We start from the raw sequence: 17,805 nt of genomic DNA on the forward strand, positions 1-17,805 counted from the left end.
CGACTTAGAGAAAGGAATATGGCATTTTCGATTCCTTTCCTTAGTTATCGATAAATTCTAATTTGTTCTTTGTAATACATAATTAAATACATTTAACCTTCAATTTGTTAAAATGTGTATTTTTGGACCTTTTATATAGGAAATATGACACATTTAAATTACTTTTCGAGTTATATTATTATTGCCCTAATATATGGAAAAAAACAGCACAATGTTAATATAAGTAGTCAAATGATGTAATCGTATAAATTTGTTAAATTTGTTATTATGATTCAGAAGCAAAGGGATCCAAATTGCACATATCGATTTGAGGGATTAAAAGTGCAAAATTTTCTAAAAGGGAAACTACTAGTACAAGGATAAGAGTGACGACAAAAGGGAACTAAATACTTTGAATTTGAATCGGCGGAGAAGCGACGAAAAGGAGAAAAAGAGATCTTTCGATTATAGTGGACCGGAAATGGTAAGAGGGGTGGGTTCGCAAAACCTGGCGGCGGATGTGACACAGCTGATCGATCAGTTAGAGCGCCACTGCTTAGCCCCTGATGGATCTCTCATCTCCAAATCAGCTTACTTCGATCTCCAACTCGTATTTTTCTTTTCTCTCTATAATGCTACCTTAAACCCCATTTAATTATTAATAAAAACTTAAAAAACTAGTTTTATGAGATGTTTTTGTTTGAAAATGCAGGCTAGAGAAGAAATGTCAAAGGAGAGGCAGCGCTATTTGGAATCCTTAGTAGGGCTTCTATTTTGGAAATTGACATTTGTTTTTTGAGTTGAGTTTAAGTCATGTACACCGCCATAGCAAAGAATTTCTAACAGTATCAGTCAGGTTATAAAGATGACCAGATAGTGTAAAAATTCCTTACATTGTTGGTGTATATAACTTAAACTCGAATTGAATTAATATGTTTCCTGATTTGTCTAGTCTAATTGTTGCGTATACCCTTTGTTTGGATAAACCTTATAGGCAATATATATTGAGGCGACCGCCATGGTAGAAGATTACCAGCAAGCCATTTCTGTGGCCAATCTCGGTGGTATTCGAGATGTGCAGGGTTTATACTCTCAATTGGGCCTGAAAAACCCTCCTCAGGTTCCACTTTTCTACTTATTTGGCCTTTACTTATTGTGTCTCAGTTCATTTGGCTTTATGGATGCATTTTTACATGCTTAATTATCAGCTATGTGTAAACAGATCCTTTAGTTTGCCAGTCATAACAACCAGAACAGGTTAGTATTTCATGCGGACTCTTAAAAAAAAGGGCAGCCTGGTGCATTAAGCTCCCGTCATGTTTGGGGGCAAGGGCTGGCGACATTGGGTCTTATTTACACAACGTTATCTTGCATTTATGCAAGAGGCTATGACCACAACTTGCGCCAAGGCCCCCCTTTATGCAGACTCTTAAAATACACAAAAATTTACCAAAACTTGCACGTACACTTACTCGATACTTACTCACACCCATATCGAGTATGTACCTGTAAACAAATCCAAAATTGATTACCAATAGATGAGAATGCTCAGGGTCAAGTGCCGATGAACACATTAACTATCCGTGTGGCTGAGAGCCCTGACAGTCCAAGCACAAAGACACAATTATCAGGGGCACGCTCTACCATTGAGCTAATAGCCCCTTTTTTTCCGATTCATTTTTTTTCTTACGACACAATACTCAAATCTGGATTCACCCAAATCTAGATTCTTGTAATTATGATTCAAGTGAAGAAAAAGTAAGCCTATTTATTTCGGGTCATCATGCTTTGGACATCGCCACAAGGATCGTTGAGGCCTCATGAAGACGGCTCTACTTCACTGGGAAGGCACGGTACTCATTAGCTAGCGTCGGGGTGACCAACGATCCCGGATTCCCCTGCCTTTCTGCCATAGTCTATACTTGTCCCGAAATGATAAATTTCAGGTGCTATGCTTTGTGCATTTTGAGGACCTGGTTATAGCCTTTTTTCTGCCAATTTCTTCTTTGGAATAATTTTAGTTGAATCAATTTAAATTCTCTGGGTGATTTTGACTCTAGAATGACATCAGGTTTATGAGGCTCTTGAGCATAGGATGGTTGTTGCGGAAGCAGCTCAGAGATTGAGGCTTCCACTCATCTCCAAAGACGGTGAGATTCACGAGGAGGAAATTGAAAAATGGAGTATACTGTCGAGATGTTCTATTGATAGCACAAGCACCAGCATCACATTAAGCTCGAGCTCAAACTCAACTTATCAAACCAATGCATCTGTAATTGGAGCTGTTCCTGCAGCAAGCAGTGCTTCCACTACTAGTACAACTGATGCAACAGAATCAGATGTTGGTGGTGTTCCCAATCGATTCCTTGGAGTTACGCCTGCATATTTATGGCAAACTCAACTACATCAGATGTCATCAGTGGTACAAAACCTATATGATTGACATAGAAAACCTCATGGTCTTGTGAGGAATTTTTTTCTCTTTATTAATGCTTCAATGAAGTGTTGTAGTTATCTTCATGGCTCTCTTACTTTATATGCTTATGTGTTGATTGCTTGTTATAAGTGAACTATCTATAAATGGAATTACTTTTCGTCAGGTTATTTAAGTGTTAGTTCTACACATTCATAGATGCGTATACATCTGTCGCTATAGGATGTGGCAGAATACCAGAGATTGCTTTCACGTGAGATTGGAAGCCGGTTGGATGCTAAATGTGATAAGTTATCTAATACAGTTGCTATTGATGACATTGGTACGTTTAAATTGCTTATTTCTCTTCCTTCGTCTTCTCTTGGTCCTTCGCCTTTCTTTGTGTTTGTTGGTTGGTGGATTTTTGTCTGTTTTTCTTTTAAACAACCCAGCATTGATACGTAGGACCTGGGCATCTTCTTCAGTTTTAAGCCTCTATGGGCGAATCATTATGTCAATGGCTATAATATATATTGTCAATTGCAGCAGCAACAACAACAACAACAACAACAACAACAACAACAACAACAACCCAGTATAATCCCACTAGTGGGGTTTGGGGAGGGTAGTTTGTACGCAGACCTTACCTCTACCCTGGGGTAGAGAGGCTGTTTCCGATAGACCCTCGGTTCCCTCCCTCCAAGAATTCCCCACCTTGCTCTTGGGGTAACTCGAACTCACAACCTCTTGGTTGGAAGTGGAGGGTGCTCACCACTAGAGCAACCCACTCTTGTCTATATATTGTCAATTGCATTGCCCAAAATCTATCACTGTAATGTTTCAAATTGTGGTGCAAATAGGAAATATTTACTGATGAGATGCTTAAGTTCTGAATTTACTCATGTCAGTGTATTCTTCGGTGATTGGTTGAGTAGTTCTATTGCTATCTAAATAACAAAGAACTCTTAGAACTTGTTATCATATCAAGATGTATGTTAAGAACATAACCTCTTGGTTCTACAGATATATCTGCTGGCAATCAAAGTTCAGCTGCCCGGCTTCCAGAAAGGTCTCTCTCTCTCTCTACTAATCTTTTTATATTTTATGATTTATATAATCATTTATAGAACAGGTTGTGCATCTTTTTTGTAGTTTGTTAAGTTGAATGAAGTATTCTTTTTGATGCTAATCTGTCATTATCATGTCTCTATTAGCATTGGCTGTGCATCTTTTTTGTAGTTTGTTAAGTTGAATGAAGTATTCCTCTTTGATGCTAATCTGTCATTATCGTGTCTCTATTAGCATTCTATTTCCATGGAAGAATAAAATCTATTTTGGATATACATTAAAAAGAATAACATTTGGCAGAAAGATAATTTACATTCTGAATAATGGATTGGCTTGTCATATTGTACATTATTCAATAATCTTGTATGACAATTCACCCCCAAGGGGCAGACCTAGTGTCAAAGAGTTGGATTAATAGCTATAGGAACCAAAGTTCGAATCGAGGCGAGAAGGCTCTAGGTGAACTACTCTTCCCATCTTTCTAAGTGTTGGTGGGTAGAGTTAACATGTACCTATGCTGGGAGGTAATAGGTATCCGGTGGATTCGTTGGCGTAGGCACAAGTTGGCTGGATGCCATGTTCTAAAAAATGATATTTAAAATAATGATCATGTAATACTATTCTTGATTGCTTTTTAGATTTAGGCGTGGGAGCTTCTAATCCATATGATGTAACAGGGTAAAGTTGATCATTGAGGAGATTGAAAGAGAGGAAACGGCATGGCGTGAGGATTTATATTCATCTAACAGAAAATTTGCAGAATACTATAATGTAAGAATGCCGTTTTGCATCATTGATGACTACCTATTTCGTCTTGTCAGCCTTTTCATTCTATGTTGCACTTCCACAGATCCTAAAGGCTAATGTTACTTGAGAAAATATTTGACTTTATATGTTTACCTGTCTAAGGTTTTGGAGCAGATCCTTGGTGTGCTAATTAAGCTTGTCAAAGATATAAAGTTGGACCATCAACATAAATATGTAAGTTAACCATTCTGCTCTTGTTTCTTTTGTTCATATTAACCATCCTCTGATTCTTCCAAAGGATTATGGTGCCTGACACATAATAGTTTTGGATATGTTGTGGGCACTGATAATGGTCTTTTGCTCTTTAGAATAGATGTTTATTCTGATTATAATTTGTAATGATCCATTAATAGGATGAACTGCAAAAGACGTGGCTGTGCAAAAGATGTGAGACAATGAGGGCAAAATTAAGGTATGATTTACCTTATTCTTGTTTCTGGTTCGTTATTCTAACTTTTGACTCAATTTTGTGGAGGAATTGGAGTTTCAAATTACTTCTTCTTCTATTCATTCGTGCATCATATGGCTACTGATTTTTAGAAGGGTTCTCTTTCTTATCTTGGATTAATTGTGGGGTTGGGATTGGGTGAAAAGCTCAGTTCAACTATTGCTTCCTCTGTCTTAGAATGATGACCTAATGTCAATTGCCTACTGCCTGGTATGAAGGTAGTGATCTGGCACTTCAGTGGTTGAAGTCCTGGTTGCAGTTTTTTATTTATTTATTAATTATTTCTTTATCTATTCAGGGAGTACATTGTTTAGCATTTCTATGAGGGTTTGAATTTCATCCACGTAACTCCTAGTCAGTGATAGCTACTCTTTAGGTGCAATGATCCATTCAAACTAGTATGTTCTATTGGTTTACTCTTTTACCTCCAAAACGATTAAATTTTTTGAGAAATCTCAAAATTGTAATGTTTTACTTCCGATGAGTCTTTTTTTCTTTTCAATTTGTAAATCCCAGAAACTTGTTTAGCATAATAGTGTTGTCATCAACTTCAATATATCTTCTTACATTGTGTTATTTTCATACTAAAGAGAAAAGATCTCTTGCTTTGAGACTTATGCCTTTTAAATACTAATATTATGGTCGTCAAGTTTAATAGCTTCTCAGACTCTCTATCGTTCACCAGAGTTTCTGTAACATATTCTCCTACTTCAGACTTATGCCTCCCTATGGTTGAATTTTCTGGAGAGATTCACTTAGTATTGTTTTAAGTTCTATGAGCTTAGTTTTCCTTTTTGAATGTGAAAGCCCCAGAAATTAACTGGCATAATACTGTTGTAATTGAGTTTAATACTAGCATTTTTACATGCTGTTACTCTTTTATAAAAGCACACAATGTCTTGCTTTGATATTTATGCCTTTGAAATACTAGTGGATAGTCATCAAGTTCAACGGCTTCTGACACTTCCTATTGTTCACCAGAGTTCTGGAACATATTCTCCTACTCGAGACGTATACCCCGGAAACTATCCCTGCACTTCACAAAATAAGGTAAAGAAATTTGACTTTAGAAATTTTTATTAGATTTTCGATGCCGAAGAAAGTATACTCATTTTAACATCATCCCAGGAAGTATTTGATTGAAGCAACAGAGGAAGCATCGCTTGCATATGAGAAAGCGGTATATTTTCTTATACTATTTTAATATTTTTCTTTTCAGCTTGGTGGATCATCTTCATATTTACTACATTTCCATGATTTGCTTACGCTTGTTCCTTGGACTACCACCTCATTTGGAAAATCATGGACATTTTAACATTCAAAGATTGCAGCACTACTGTTACCCGATAGGGCCACCCAATACTAAATGCAATTGGAAGATGGTAGTGTCATGTTTTTCATCTTTCCAAAAAATGCCTCAATTAAGATTGTTCATGGGTAGTGCTCATTTTCATTTTCCATGTAAACTATGTCATCCGTGGTGAAGGAACATGAGGATGAAAAAAGTGATTGCTTAGGAAATTGAAGACAATTAAATGGGACTTCACTGGACGAGGAGCTCTTTCCTGTATATTTTCGCTTGTCCTTTGTTTGTCCTCACTATTTCTTTTGACAAAAGTGGCTGAATACTTGAGCAGATGCCATCACTATATGTCTCTATTTGGCAGGTTTGGTATTGAATGAGGAATTACACTTTTGGCTTGAAAGTAGTTTTCACTTATATTGCTTGAATCCTCCAAAATGGGCATCCGTGTTTGGATCCTTTAAAAATGCATAGTTTTTGGATAATACGACATGTACCCATTGGCATTTTTGGAGGATCCGAGCAACATAGCTTTTCACTAATCCATTAATCTGATATTTGGGTTGTTCTGGGGCATGGCTTTTTCTCCTAAACATCTATTTATCTATTTATCTTCTTTTATGAAATCTTTTACTCTGTTTATTGTATGCTAAACTGTAGGTTAAAAAAATAAAAAGAGTTCTTCTGCGACAGGAAGTTAAAATATGCTGACTCATAAGATAGTAGAATGCTCTGTTTCGTGCTTGGCACCACAAGACTGATATGTATTTATCTGTGAAATATGTTAGGCTGCCCGCCTTCGTGAGTATCAGGGGGTTGACCCTCATTTTGACGAAATTGCTAGGCAGTACCATGACATTGTAAAGGTAAAAGAAAAGTTCCTGCGAGTTTTCTTAATTATTATTAGTTCCTTACTTTTGTTTTCTGGAGATAGAAGCTAACTTCCACTCATATCCATGCAGAAATTAGAGAGTATGCAGTGGACCATCAACCAAGTTGAAATGGACTTGAATCCTTTGCCCGCTCACCCCCGTGCCTAAAGCATCTCTCTCAGATGAGTTCTCTGTAAAAGGTTCATGAAAAATCTCTAGTGTATTTTCATAGGAGCATATGAAAGTCATATTTGCATTTATTAACTATTGATTATCGGCATATATGATGTTCAATATTTTCCATTTGCTGGTCGTTGAAAATCTGCCAGTGCAAAGAACCTAATTAGGAAGAGGTTTTCGTCATTGCAATCTTTTGAGCGGACTATCAATAGTTTTCTGGGTTTTAGTACCATCCCTGAAGTGTGAACTTGCAAAAGGTGTACACTTTACACATTGCTGAAGGAGCACGTAGAGCAGCTGACCTTACCAGTACGAGCACCAAAAAAAAAAGAGTTTATTTGATATGAAGTTGATATTCCTCTTTTATTTTACTAAATTTATTTGAGATAGTTTCCATTTTGATAGTTAAAATAATTGTATCTGATGTCATCTTTATTAATCGTTGGAAAGCGTTTACCATTCAAAGTTTAGTTATGGATTGATAATTTTTCAAAGTACTAACATTGCTTAAACATTTCATCTACAAGTCAAAAATAGCAGTTATAAGCATTTAATAAATAAAACATGGATAAGTTTCCACACCCGCTCCCCCCTACAAATATAGATTCACATTTAGAAATAAAAATCAAATGAGAAGTTTTTATACCCATAAAAATGTTATGACATGTTTAATATCACAAGTTTTGAAAGTCTTATAGCTATACTAATTTTTGACATATTCAGATCACAAGTTTCAAAAAAAATTCTTTTAACCGTGTGAATCAAATAAGTTAGTGAAATGGAGGGAACATAAATTTTGTTCCACCCCTGAAGTATGAACTTAGTACAGGAGTATACATTTTACTCAGTCTTGAACTATGAATCCCAACCAGCGGCATTTGAATTAAGATATAAAACAAAACCAAAATTATAATTCACGTTAATTTGACAAGAGTTTCAGCTTTATTTCACTGCGGTTACCAATTTGACATGATACTATTCTCTCTGTCTAAGCCGTTATCTTCATGTTGAAAGTTACAAAATTTCTCTACCTTATCTACAAATAAAAGATATAGGATTTGATGTCATCTTTTAATTAATAATCTAAGTTTACTTATCAAAGTGAATAATGAATTGACATGCTAATAAAAAAAGAATGATTTTCAGAGGTGGAGGTTCCCTTTCACTGAAATATATTATAGGCAGTAGGAGTTGATATAATTCTAAATAGGAATAGCTTCGAATGGAAGGAAAACCATAACATCCTCAAGTTGAGTCGTTGACTATGTATCTGCTCATACTGTTTATTCCAAAAAGAAAAAGAGAAATTGTTTTTGTTTGGGAAGCAAGTAATTAAGTTATGAAAATGGGTGTACATAGGTCGGGTTGGTTCGGATTTTTTAATTATCAAACCAAACCAATAGTGTCGGGTTTTTAAATTTATAAACCAAACCAAACCAACAAAGTCGGGTTTTTCAATCTCTGTTTTTCTCGGATTTTCGGATTTTTTTCCGGTAAAGTCTTCATAGCATAAAATATGTAACTTGTGCTCCAAATATTTCTTAAGTCCTAGTAAAATACAACTATATAATGTGTTTTAACACAATAATATGAGATAAGTCATAGCATTATACTAAAATATTCAATAACAAAGATAAAATAATAAAATTACATAAAATAAATATTACTAATTAATAAGCCATAATGAAAATTAACATAATCTAAAAATACTATATAGGTAATGCTAAAATAAGTATAGCTAATAAGTACTAATATTAATTACATAACTAAGCACTAAAGAAAAAGATAAACTAAGTTATGCATTTTTAGTATAAATCAATGTAAAACTAAAATAATTATCCAACACTATAATCATTCCTAGTATTGAATTGAATTTCTTTTGTTAGCATTAATATTGATTTGAACTTTGTTTGAGTTACTACATTTATGGGCTATAAAATTTATTTACCATTCAAGAATGTTAAGTCTAAACTTGAAATAATACGTTAAAAGATAAAATTGTAAAAAGTTTAAGAAATATTTATAAATTACATTACAATAAATATTTATATGTATAAAATATTTTTAAAAATTATATAAATGTACTATTGGGTTGATTTGGTTTCAGTTTGACTTTTTTTTAGTTAAAACCAAACCAAACCAAATATGGTCGGGTTTTATTTTCCAATACCAAACCAAATTAAACCAAACCACATCAGGTTTTATTTCCCGATTTGACTCGGTTTGATGCGTACACCCCTACTGTGTCCCCATACCTTTAGATTTTTCTTTCACAAAAGAAGGAAAATATTTCATCGGATACCCCCAATTTTAGCTTCCTTCATATTCACACCTCAATTTGAAAAGCCTGGCATAAAATGTAACACCCAACCTCTAGGACAATCTCATTTGCGAAATGGAAAATAACTTGCAACTACTGAGTAGTCTGTCTAGTCAAACACAGTTTATAAAAAAAGGGAGAAAAAGAACCACATAGATAATAAAGATTTTAGAAAGGAGGAATCAACAATATACAGGTTTTCGAAAACTTTAAAATCCCAACTGTTAAGGCTGGCCATGATATACCCTCCCATGGTGCAACTTTTGAAGAATTCACGACTAGGCGACTCGTTTAATTAGAAGAGCTTGCCTGGCTGTTTAGCTCCACTTCTCATCATTGTACAAAACTCCTCATAATTGATTCTTCCATCCTGTAAATGTGACAGAATTAGCACTGGCTCGAGTATATTGGATTGAATAACATTCACAAAACTCACATTATCTGCATCTACTTCAGATATTATTTCCCTTATACTGGCTGCATCGCCTATTCCATGCTCTTCCATAGCTGTTTCGAGTTCGTCTCTTGTGATGAACCTGCATTTGATAAAATAAAAGTCAACAGCGGTTTAATAACTCCACAAGTTTGATCATGCACTGCTGGATTTGCACTAGACTTGCACAACGGACTTACCCACTGCTATCTTTATCAAAATACTGAAATGCTTTGTATAGATTTTCCTCTCTTTCTAGTCTGTGTTTATGCATGGTGGCAGTGATGAACTCTATATAGTCAATAGAGCCATTTCCATCCACATCGGCCTGAAGTGCACAAGACATTAGTTATTTCATGGTTACAAAAATTGAACAACAAAGTGAAGGAAAGAAACAGCTAATGTGTCTTGAGGAATTGTGTCTTACAGCTTCCATCAATTGCTTAACTTCAGCCTCCGTGAGCTTTGATCCAAGTCGAGCCAATCCGCTCTTCAATTCTTCATATGTGATAGTGCCGCTATTATCAGTGTCAATATTATGGAACATCGATTTGAGCCCCTGAATTTCTTCTGCTGACATATTTTCAGCAATGACCTGATCTCAAAACCATTTCATTCAGCAATGAGCTAGTTTTAGGGTAAAGGAGGATACTCTTAGAAATGAATTCACAAGAACAAGTACATAAGATATGCCACTCAGTATTGATTTTTGCTTTTTGTAAAGAATCATATTCTTGAATTAGATTTTCTACTCTTATATACTTTGAACCCGGGGACATTTTACAGTTGTACCAATAAATAATTAATTACATAGAAAAAAGAATTCACGAGGAGAATAAAACTAATCAAGGCAAAACTAAAAAGAGTGCTAAAAACTCCATCATTTCTAAAATATGATCACAGATTTATATCTAGAACACCAACACACTATATTTACCAAGTTCATCCAAAGAATATGATTCACAACATGGCTTACACTCGTATTATAATCATGATCTACATATAATTTGCTCGAAAGAAAGGGCAGGAAGAGTAAATGATAATAAGGATAAACTGAAGGAACATAATTTACTTTCTTCTGTCTGATGTAACTAGAAAGGGAAGTTGTAAGCTTCTGTCTCTTATTCATCTAAAAATAATTGGGCCAAAAGGAAAGTCGTTTTCCTCGATCTTATTTCTTCTTTCCTCTTCTTTAGGCAAATAAAACAAACAAGAGGTAAGTTTCAAATTATGCCTGTACTCCTTTTTTCCCCTAGCGTTGAATTAGAGTGAAGGGATGAAATGGGTCAAATGGAGGATGTATGTAGTCAACACCAACTAGCTTAAGATTGGTGCATAATTGTCGTATTGAATTAGAAAAGAAATCAGAGCTGAGAAGGTTTAAGCTTACCTTCAAAGCAAGTTTCTTGAGTTTGTTCATAGCTCTGAATTGCTTCATTCTTGAGAGGACAGCATTGTCTAATGGTTTATCTGATGCTATTCCGCCTACCTTGAGCCAAGGATGCTCTATCAACCAGCCACATCAAATATACACATGGTCTAAGTTAATGTCGGTTCGAATACTTAACCAGAATAGCAAAAAGGTTTGTCTCTGTTGCAACAGTTGAGTTAAAGTATAAAATAGGAACCACTGATATTTTGAAGTCTTATCCATAAAAGAATGATAGAATCGAAGATCAAAGCAAAGGGGAACGGGTCCTAGTGTCCAATGAAGAAATAAGATCTGAAAGCAGGTACACTACATCATTTCTTACCTTAAAACTAAAATAAATATAGAGGAAAGACAATGAATCTGGATTATTTTGAGCTGACAGTATTTGTTACCTCAAAGAACTGACAGGAAATTTTTGTGTATTTCATGTTTATCAGCCTTCTCATATTTTGGTGTTCCTATCTTTTAGGTTTCATATTCTTGACTGATGGATATAGCATCTGCTCTTTTTCTTTTCACCTCAGATGATTATTAAAGGTTTACAATTGTTATCAGAAAGTAATTGGTTCTGCAAGTCTTTGATGCCATCAAACAATTAGCTTTTCTCCTATTGCAGTAAAAATCTCTGAGGCTTCATGTGGATTCAAGCAAGTTGTCTAGCTATAAGTAGGGATGGCAAACGATGCGGTTGCGGGGCAAACCCGCGTAAACCCGTGAAGACTTCAACCCGCCCCGCCCCGCATAACTATTTTTTTTAAAATTGTTTTATTCCAAATATATGATATTAAATTGTGAAATTTATAAAATTATTTGTTTGAAGTTCAATTCATCTGTTTTCTGTGTATGAGATTTCTAATGCAATAATTTTTACTATAATAGAAGCTATAACTCTTATAGTATTAATTAACTCTAACGCCACTGCAAACCAAAATTTGGGAGGAAAAGGATTAGTCCTGCATATGAAAGTGCATTTCGATTTGCTTTGTCTTGCTCCTCTATTTTGTAAGTAGTATGTGAAAATTTAATAAGCAGAATAACTTGCCACCTTTCTTATAGAGAATATTGCATTTACTTTCCTTTTGTGCCAAAGCTTGAACAGATTTGTTCGAACCAGAGATAGTAGGTATCTATGTATGTAGGTGTAATAGATTCACATGCACATTAAAATTTTGTAACAATTATTGCACATAATTGAAATTTCCCTGCATAAACCAAAGATACCAAAGATAATTAATGGTTGATATGACTTAAAAAAAAAAGAAAATTAAAAAAAGCTTGTCTAAACCCGCAACCCGCCCCGCATCAGTTTTTAAAAGAATGGCTTAAACACGCCCCGCCCCCGCCCCGCATAGTCTTAAACCCGCCCGCCCCATTTGCCATCCCTAGCTATAAGTTTCAAACTCTAGAAAGGATTTGAAATCAAATGATATTGGTATGAATATTTTTATTAATTGTCACAAATGATATTATTTGACAAACACAAGACAGGTTCTCCTAAGCGCAAACTATAAGAATGTCCAGAACATTCCTTCAGCCATAAGCCGACAACCCATTGCTTTGCATCGCACCGTCGTTTTAAGTAATGAAGCAATGGATTTTGATTTATTCACAAAACCTATTTGGTTATCAACAAAGAGTTAATTATGAAGTGATACGATCAGTAAGCTGTAACGACAAAGTCAAACACAATAAGATCTATGCAACATCACCATGCATAGAAGCTAAAATTCCATCTTTTGAGGATTCATTAGAAACCAACAGTGGATAACCATACTACTTAATGCTGAACCATTACCACTATTAAAGTCAATGAGTTATTTTACGCGTACCAAGAACTTGAGCAGCAGAAATGCGTTTCTTTGGGTCTTTGGTGAGCATCTTTCGGACCAGGTCTTTGGCACTACTTGTTATTGAGGGCCAAGGTTGACTTTCAAAGTCTATGTCTTCTTTTAATATGGCATCAAATATACCCCTCTCCGTTTCTGCATTATAGAATACAGAAACCAATAAATACAGGAAAGCCTAGATAATTTATTCAGAAGAGAGCATTTGACTTTACCTGCCCAAAAGGGAGGCACACCACTAAGTAGTATATACAACATAACACCTGCACTCCAAACATCTATTTCCTTGCCATAACTCTTTCGTAAGACTTCAGGAGCAACATAGTAAGCACTCCCAACTATATCCTTGTACACCTTACCTGCAAGGAATTCCATTATTTGATTACAAACCAAACAAAGTAAGAGAAGAGGTAGCATCAATAAGGAGGAGTAGAAAAATCATGCAAAAACTGCTAGGTTGAGTAAGTTTAAAAAGTTGTGCAAAGAAAAGGGCAGTATCTGAATGAGCCATCATCTTATAGAAAGCCAATTTTGTATAATGGGACGTTTGGTTCATAAAAGTTCAAACAGGCCTAAAATAATTTGAACTTCGTAAGCAAGAGGGAGGAGACTGCTATGCTACTCGGACTCTTCAAAAATGTTGTTGGATGCGTGTCGGATCCTCCAAATTTAGTACATTTTTGGAGGATCCGACACGGGTGTGACAGTACTTTTGGAGAGCCAGAGCAACAATAGAGGAGAGCCAAACCAGGCTGCAGAAATATAAATAAATTTACATGCCAGTTTGAACAGAGTCGAAACATGAACAACAAATTCTAAGAACCAAATTTAAAAGGAAATTAAAATAAGCAAAATCCTTTATCGATGCTGAAAATCTACGAGTCCTTTCAATTTTAGCCTGAATTGGTAACAGATCTTGTTGCAAAATCTTTCCAGTAAAAAGTGAGGTGAGGTCTTTCTGGCATTGAAAGACTGGATTAGCATGTTAATGATATGAACATCCCCTGATTCTAAAAAGATAAAAGTCGTATGCTTCTAAACTTAATAATCATGATCTTAGCATCATAGATACAATTATTTTGATATGTACAAGGAGTTCTGTGACTTGATGATTGCACTAGAATTGCCATAAAAAAAGACTCATCCCAAAGTTGCTACATATTCTAAAAAAACAAATGACAGCAAACAGCAGAAATACCTTCTTGAATGAACATGGACAGCCCAAAATCAGTTGCCTTCAAAGCAGCATTTTCACTCTTATCTGTCAACAAAAAGTTCTCGGGCTTAAGGTCGCGGTGCATCACACCCATAAAATGGCAAACATGGACAACATTAACAATAGCTCTACACATTGATGCAGCAGCTCTTTCAGTATAATGCCCCTTTGCAATAATCCTATCAAATAGCTCTCCACCACCACACAACTCCATCACTAAACACACTGAATTCTTATCCTCATAAGCACCTTTAAATTCAACAATATTTGGCTGTCCACTCAAATGCTGCATTATCTGAATCTCTCTCCTCATATCTTCCTTATCAGATTTTGTAACAAGTTTCTTCTTTGATATTGACTTGCAAGCATATTGATGACCAGTTGCTATTTCAGTACAAAGAAATGTAACTCCAAATTGACCTCTGCCCAATTCTTTTCCTAATGTATAGTATGCTTTAACATCCTCAAATGGTTTCCCCAAAATGGTTTCTTGCTTGAAAACTGGTTTTGGACTTGCTGATGGCCTCATAGGCAATTGAGATTCTGGACCTGGAGATTTTGTATACTGAATTTGAGTTTGATGGGGTCCACCACTACCTCCTCCTGATCTATGGTGCCCATTGGATTTGGATTCTGCTGGTTTTGTTTTGCTCAAACAGATACCCATTTTATATCTTTATTCTGATAATAATGGAAGCAGATCCAGTAAATAGGAGCTGATGAACAGAAACAGAAAATTACAGAATAAGGACAAGAACTACAGATGGAGATTCAGGAATATTAGAATCTAAGTTGAACATATATCACTAAAGACACCATTAAAGTAAGGCAAATGGCAAAAAGTTTGGATCTTTTTTCAAGAAAGACTTAAGGAAATACTTATCCAAAATAAAAGAGAGATTAAGGAATTGTTCAAGATTCTAGATTTATATTGTAAGAATAGGAAATGGAGGGAGTTGGATTTAATCTTATAGGGAGAGTAACAATGAGAAAGAAGAATCTGAAATCTTGGACAAAGGTACAAAAAATGAGGAGAAAAGAGGAGACTATTTTTGTAAAAAGATATTTTTTTTGGTGGGTTGTTAGAGCCAATAATAATAATAATAAAAACTTTAAGTCCTCAATAATCAGTTTAATTAAATAATAATCAGCTTAATTAGAGGGGGTTCTTTTTTACTTTCTTGTCTCATTTTATGTGATGTTATTTGATTTTGGATATAAAAATTTAAAAATAAAAAATGACTTCCAAAATTTCTAATTTATAATAAACCATAAAAATTTATGTAATTATAAATTATTTCACTAAAAATAAAAAAAATAAAAAAGGAAAACATTTGAGACAGAGAAAATACTAGTCCAGTAAACAAGTTTGGGGTAGGTAAGGCCGGAGCTGTCTGTGTGGGCCTACTTGTGCACTAGGTCAATGTGCCACAGCTTATTAATTAATCATGTTTAATCCTTTCTTAAACACCTGTATCTTTATAATGTGTTCTATACTATATTCTCTCATTACTTAACATCTCAGATGTTAATAATAGAGCAAAAGTAATCTCAAGGAATTAAAAAGTGATAGTATTAGATTTTGAGACCTATACATTGTATCAATCTTATCTTTTTGAAGAGCAGAATAGTATAAACGAATCAGATAAGAGTGATATTGTTAGATAAAATATTACGAATCAACCAATAAAAGAAAAAAAGAAAGAGATTAGGATATAATTAGGGGGACCCAATATTATTAAAAGAAAGAAAACCAATGTGAATTGAATGGGTTGAGACCCCACTGCTCCACTCCAATTACAGATAAGAGCACGTTGTGCTCATTAAGTTTTTGCCTGAATAACGACACGCATTATAACCACATTCACTAATTACTCTATCGGTTACCCCCATATAATAATTTTTGACTGAAGATAAAGTTTTTTAAAAAAAACGTAAAATTTGTAATCTTTAACCTGTCATATTATTACAAGGCTTACAACTCCAAAGTACCAGTAGTCTCTCGTGTCTATGTTGTGCCAACTCTTCAAAAATATTATTGCATCCGTATTAAATCCTCCAAAATTACATTATTTTTAGAAAATTCGACACGAAATCTGACGATATTTTTGCAGAATCCAAGCAACATAGTCCCATGCAATACATGTGAGTTCAATTCTCATTAGTCACATCCTCTTTCTGTTCTCTGGACTTACTATGTAAAAAAAACGTGTATTACTAAAGATAATATGAAAAAGTTAAAATTAAATTATTTTAAATATAAAAAGGTGTTAATATTTTTAAGATAGGAAAAAATTTCATTTGTTTTTTATTTAGATTCACGTCACATAAGATATAAAAGAAAAAAAGTCCCGTCTCAAAAGGTATAAAAGGGAAAAAGCACTCGAAACCTCTAATTATATATGTCAACTAAAAATGAAGGGAAAAGAGTGTGTATACACAAGTATGAGTAAGTGATAATGGCAAAGTAAGTAGCAGGTAAGGTGATAATACATGGTCGCGCCGTATTCAGTATAAGACACTTTTCCTTTTAAGACTTTGAGACGTGCAATAGACAATGCTTGTATTTACCTGTCTTTTTCCCAACAATTTAGGCCTTGTGCATACCTGTCATTTTGTTATGCTCACTTTGTTTGTTATTGCTAACTATATCCTTCATAGTATGTCATACTACTATTGAACCAATCAATTAAAGCACCTTTAACGAATATTGAAAAGTGAAATGTGAGTTAGTTTAGAGCCAAAAGCTTCATCTTGAATAATTAGCCACAGAAACAACAGTTTAACTCGATAAATACGGGCTATAAAACGTGTAGAAAAATCACTTTATAATGAACGCATTTATTAGTACTTGTAAGATGAGCATCTTGGTTGTCCAGCTCAAAGAAATTTCTTGTACTATATATTATGGAAGCTTTGTGAACATAAAATTGAGCAACTGAACAATTTTCCAATGTGCTTAGTTTACTACTCCAAAGTAAGTTTGGTCAAAGCACCATAAGCATATTTGGCTTTTCGAGTTCGGAACCAAAGTATTGCTTATTTGGACTCAAAACACAAAAATAGGTAAAAAAAATCAACTTATGACCAATTTATATATAACGCATGTGTTCAATACGCTATACCTTAACGACACGTTTGTCCGTTAAAGTATAACGCATGTAATATATGCGCTAAAATCGGTCGGTAAAATATATATATATATATATATATATATATATATATATATATATATATATATATATATATATATATATATATAGAGAGAGAGAGAGAGAGAGAGAGAGAGAGAGAGAGAGAGAGGTAGGTATAGCACAATTTGCGCTATACCTATATAAAATATCGGGCTCGTTTCCTTCCCCGACTAGACAGAAGCAGAAACTAAAAAACGGTCCCTTCCCCATTTTTTACCCAAAAATCTCTATTGGAGCCCATCCGTCCCCCAAAAATTGTGTCCTCTCCATATTTTAGCAAGTTAAAATCGGATCCA

At 34.6% G+C, this 17,805-nt stretch overlaps 2 protein-coding genes across 2 annotated transcripts; one reads left to right on the forward strand and one right to left on the reverse strand.

Annotated features, from left to right (window-relative positions):
* Positions 1-269: 269 nt before the first annotated feature.
* Positions 270-7,532, forward strand: LOC107829573 (AUGMIN subunit 4). Its single transcript, XM_075241522.1, has 13 exons — positions 270-589; positions 692-739; positions 974-1,099; positions 2,051-2,401; positions 2,636-2,735; positions 3,416-3,461; positions 4,138-4,231; positions 4,370-4,441; positions 4,621-4,679; positions 5,697-5,765; positions 5,844-5,895; positions 6,807-6,884; positions 6,981-7,532. Exons 1-13 carry the CDS (start codon positions 461-463, stop codon positions 7,056-7,058), a joined length of 1,302 nt encoding a protein of 433 aa, XP_075097623.1. The 5' UTR covers positions 270-460; the 3' UTR covers positions 7,059-7,532.
* A 1,988-nt stretch (positions 7,533-9,520) lies between these two features.
* LOC107829574 (calcium-dependent protein kinase 2-like) lies at positions 9,521-15,183 on the reverse strand. Its single transcript, NM_001326226.1, is given in 8 exon segments — positions 9,521-9,760; positions 9,827-9,926; positions 10,024-10,151; positions 10,251-10,418; positions 11,214-11,329; positions 13,085-13,237; positions 13,315-13,458; positions 14,298-15,183. Coding segments are annotated over 8 exon segments (1,569 nt in total). The 5' UTR covers positions 14,983-15,183; the 3' UTR covers positions 9,521-9,685.
* Between the last annotated feature and the right edge of the window lie 2,622 nt (positions 15,184-17,805).

Source organism: Nicotiana tabacum, chromosome 21, assembly GCF_000715075.1.
Source record: "Nicotiana tabacum cultivar K326 chromosome 21, ASM71507v2, whole genome shotgun sequence".
NCBI lineage: Eukaryota > Viridiplantae > Streptophyta > Magnoliopsida > Solanales > Solanaceae > Nicotiana > Nicotiana tabacum.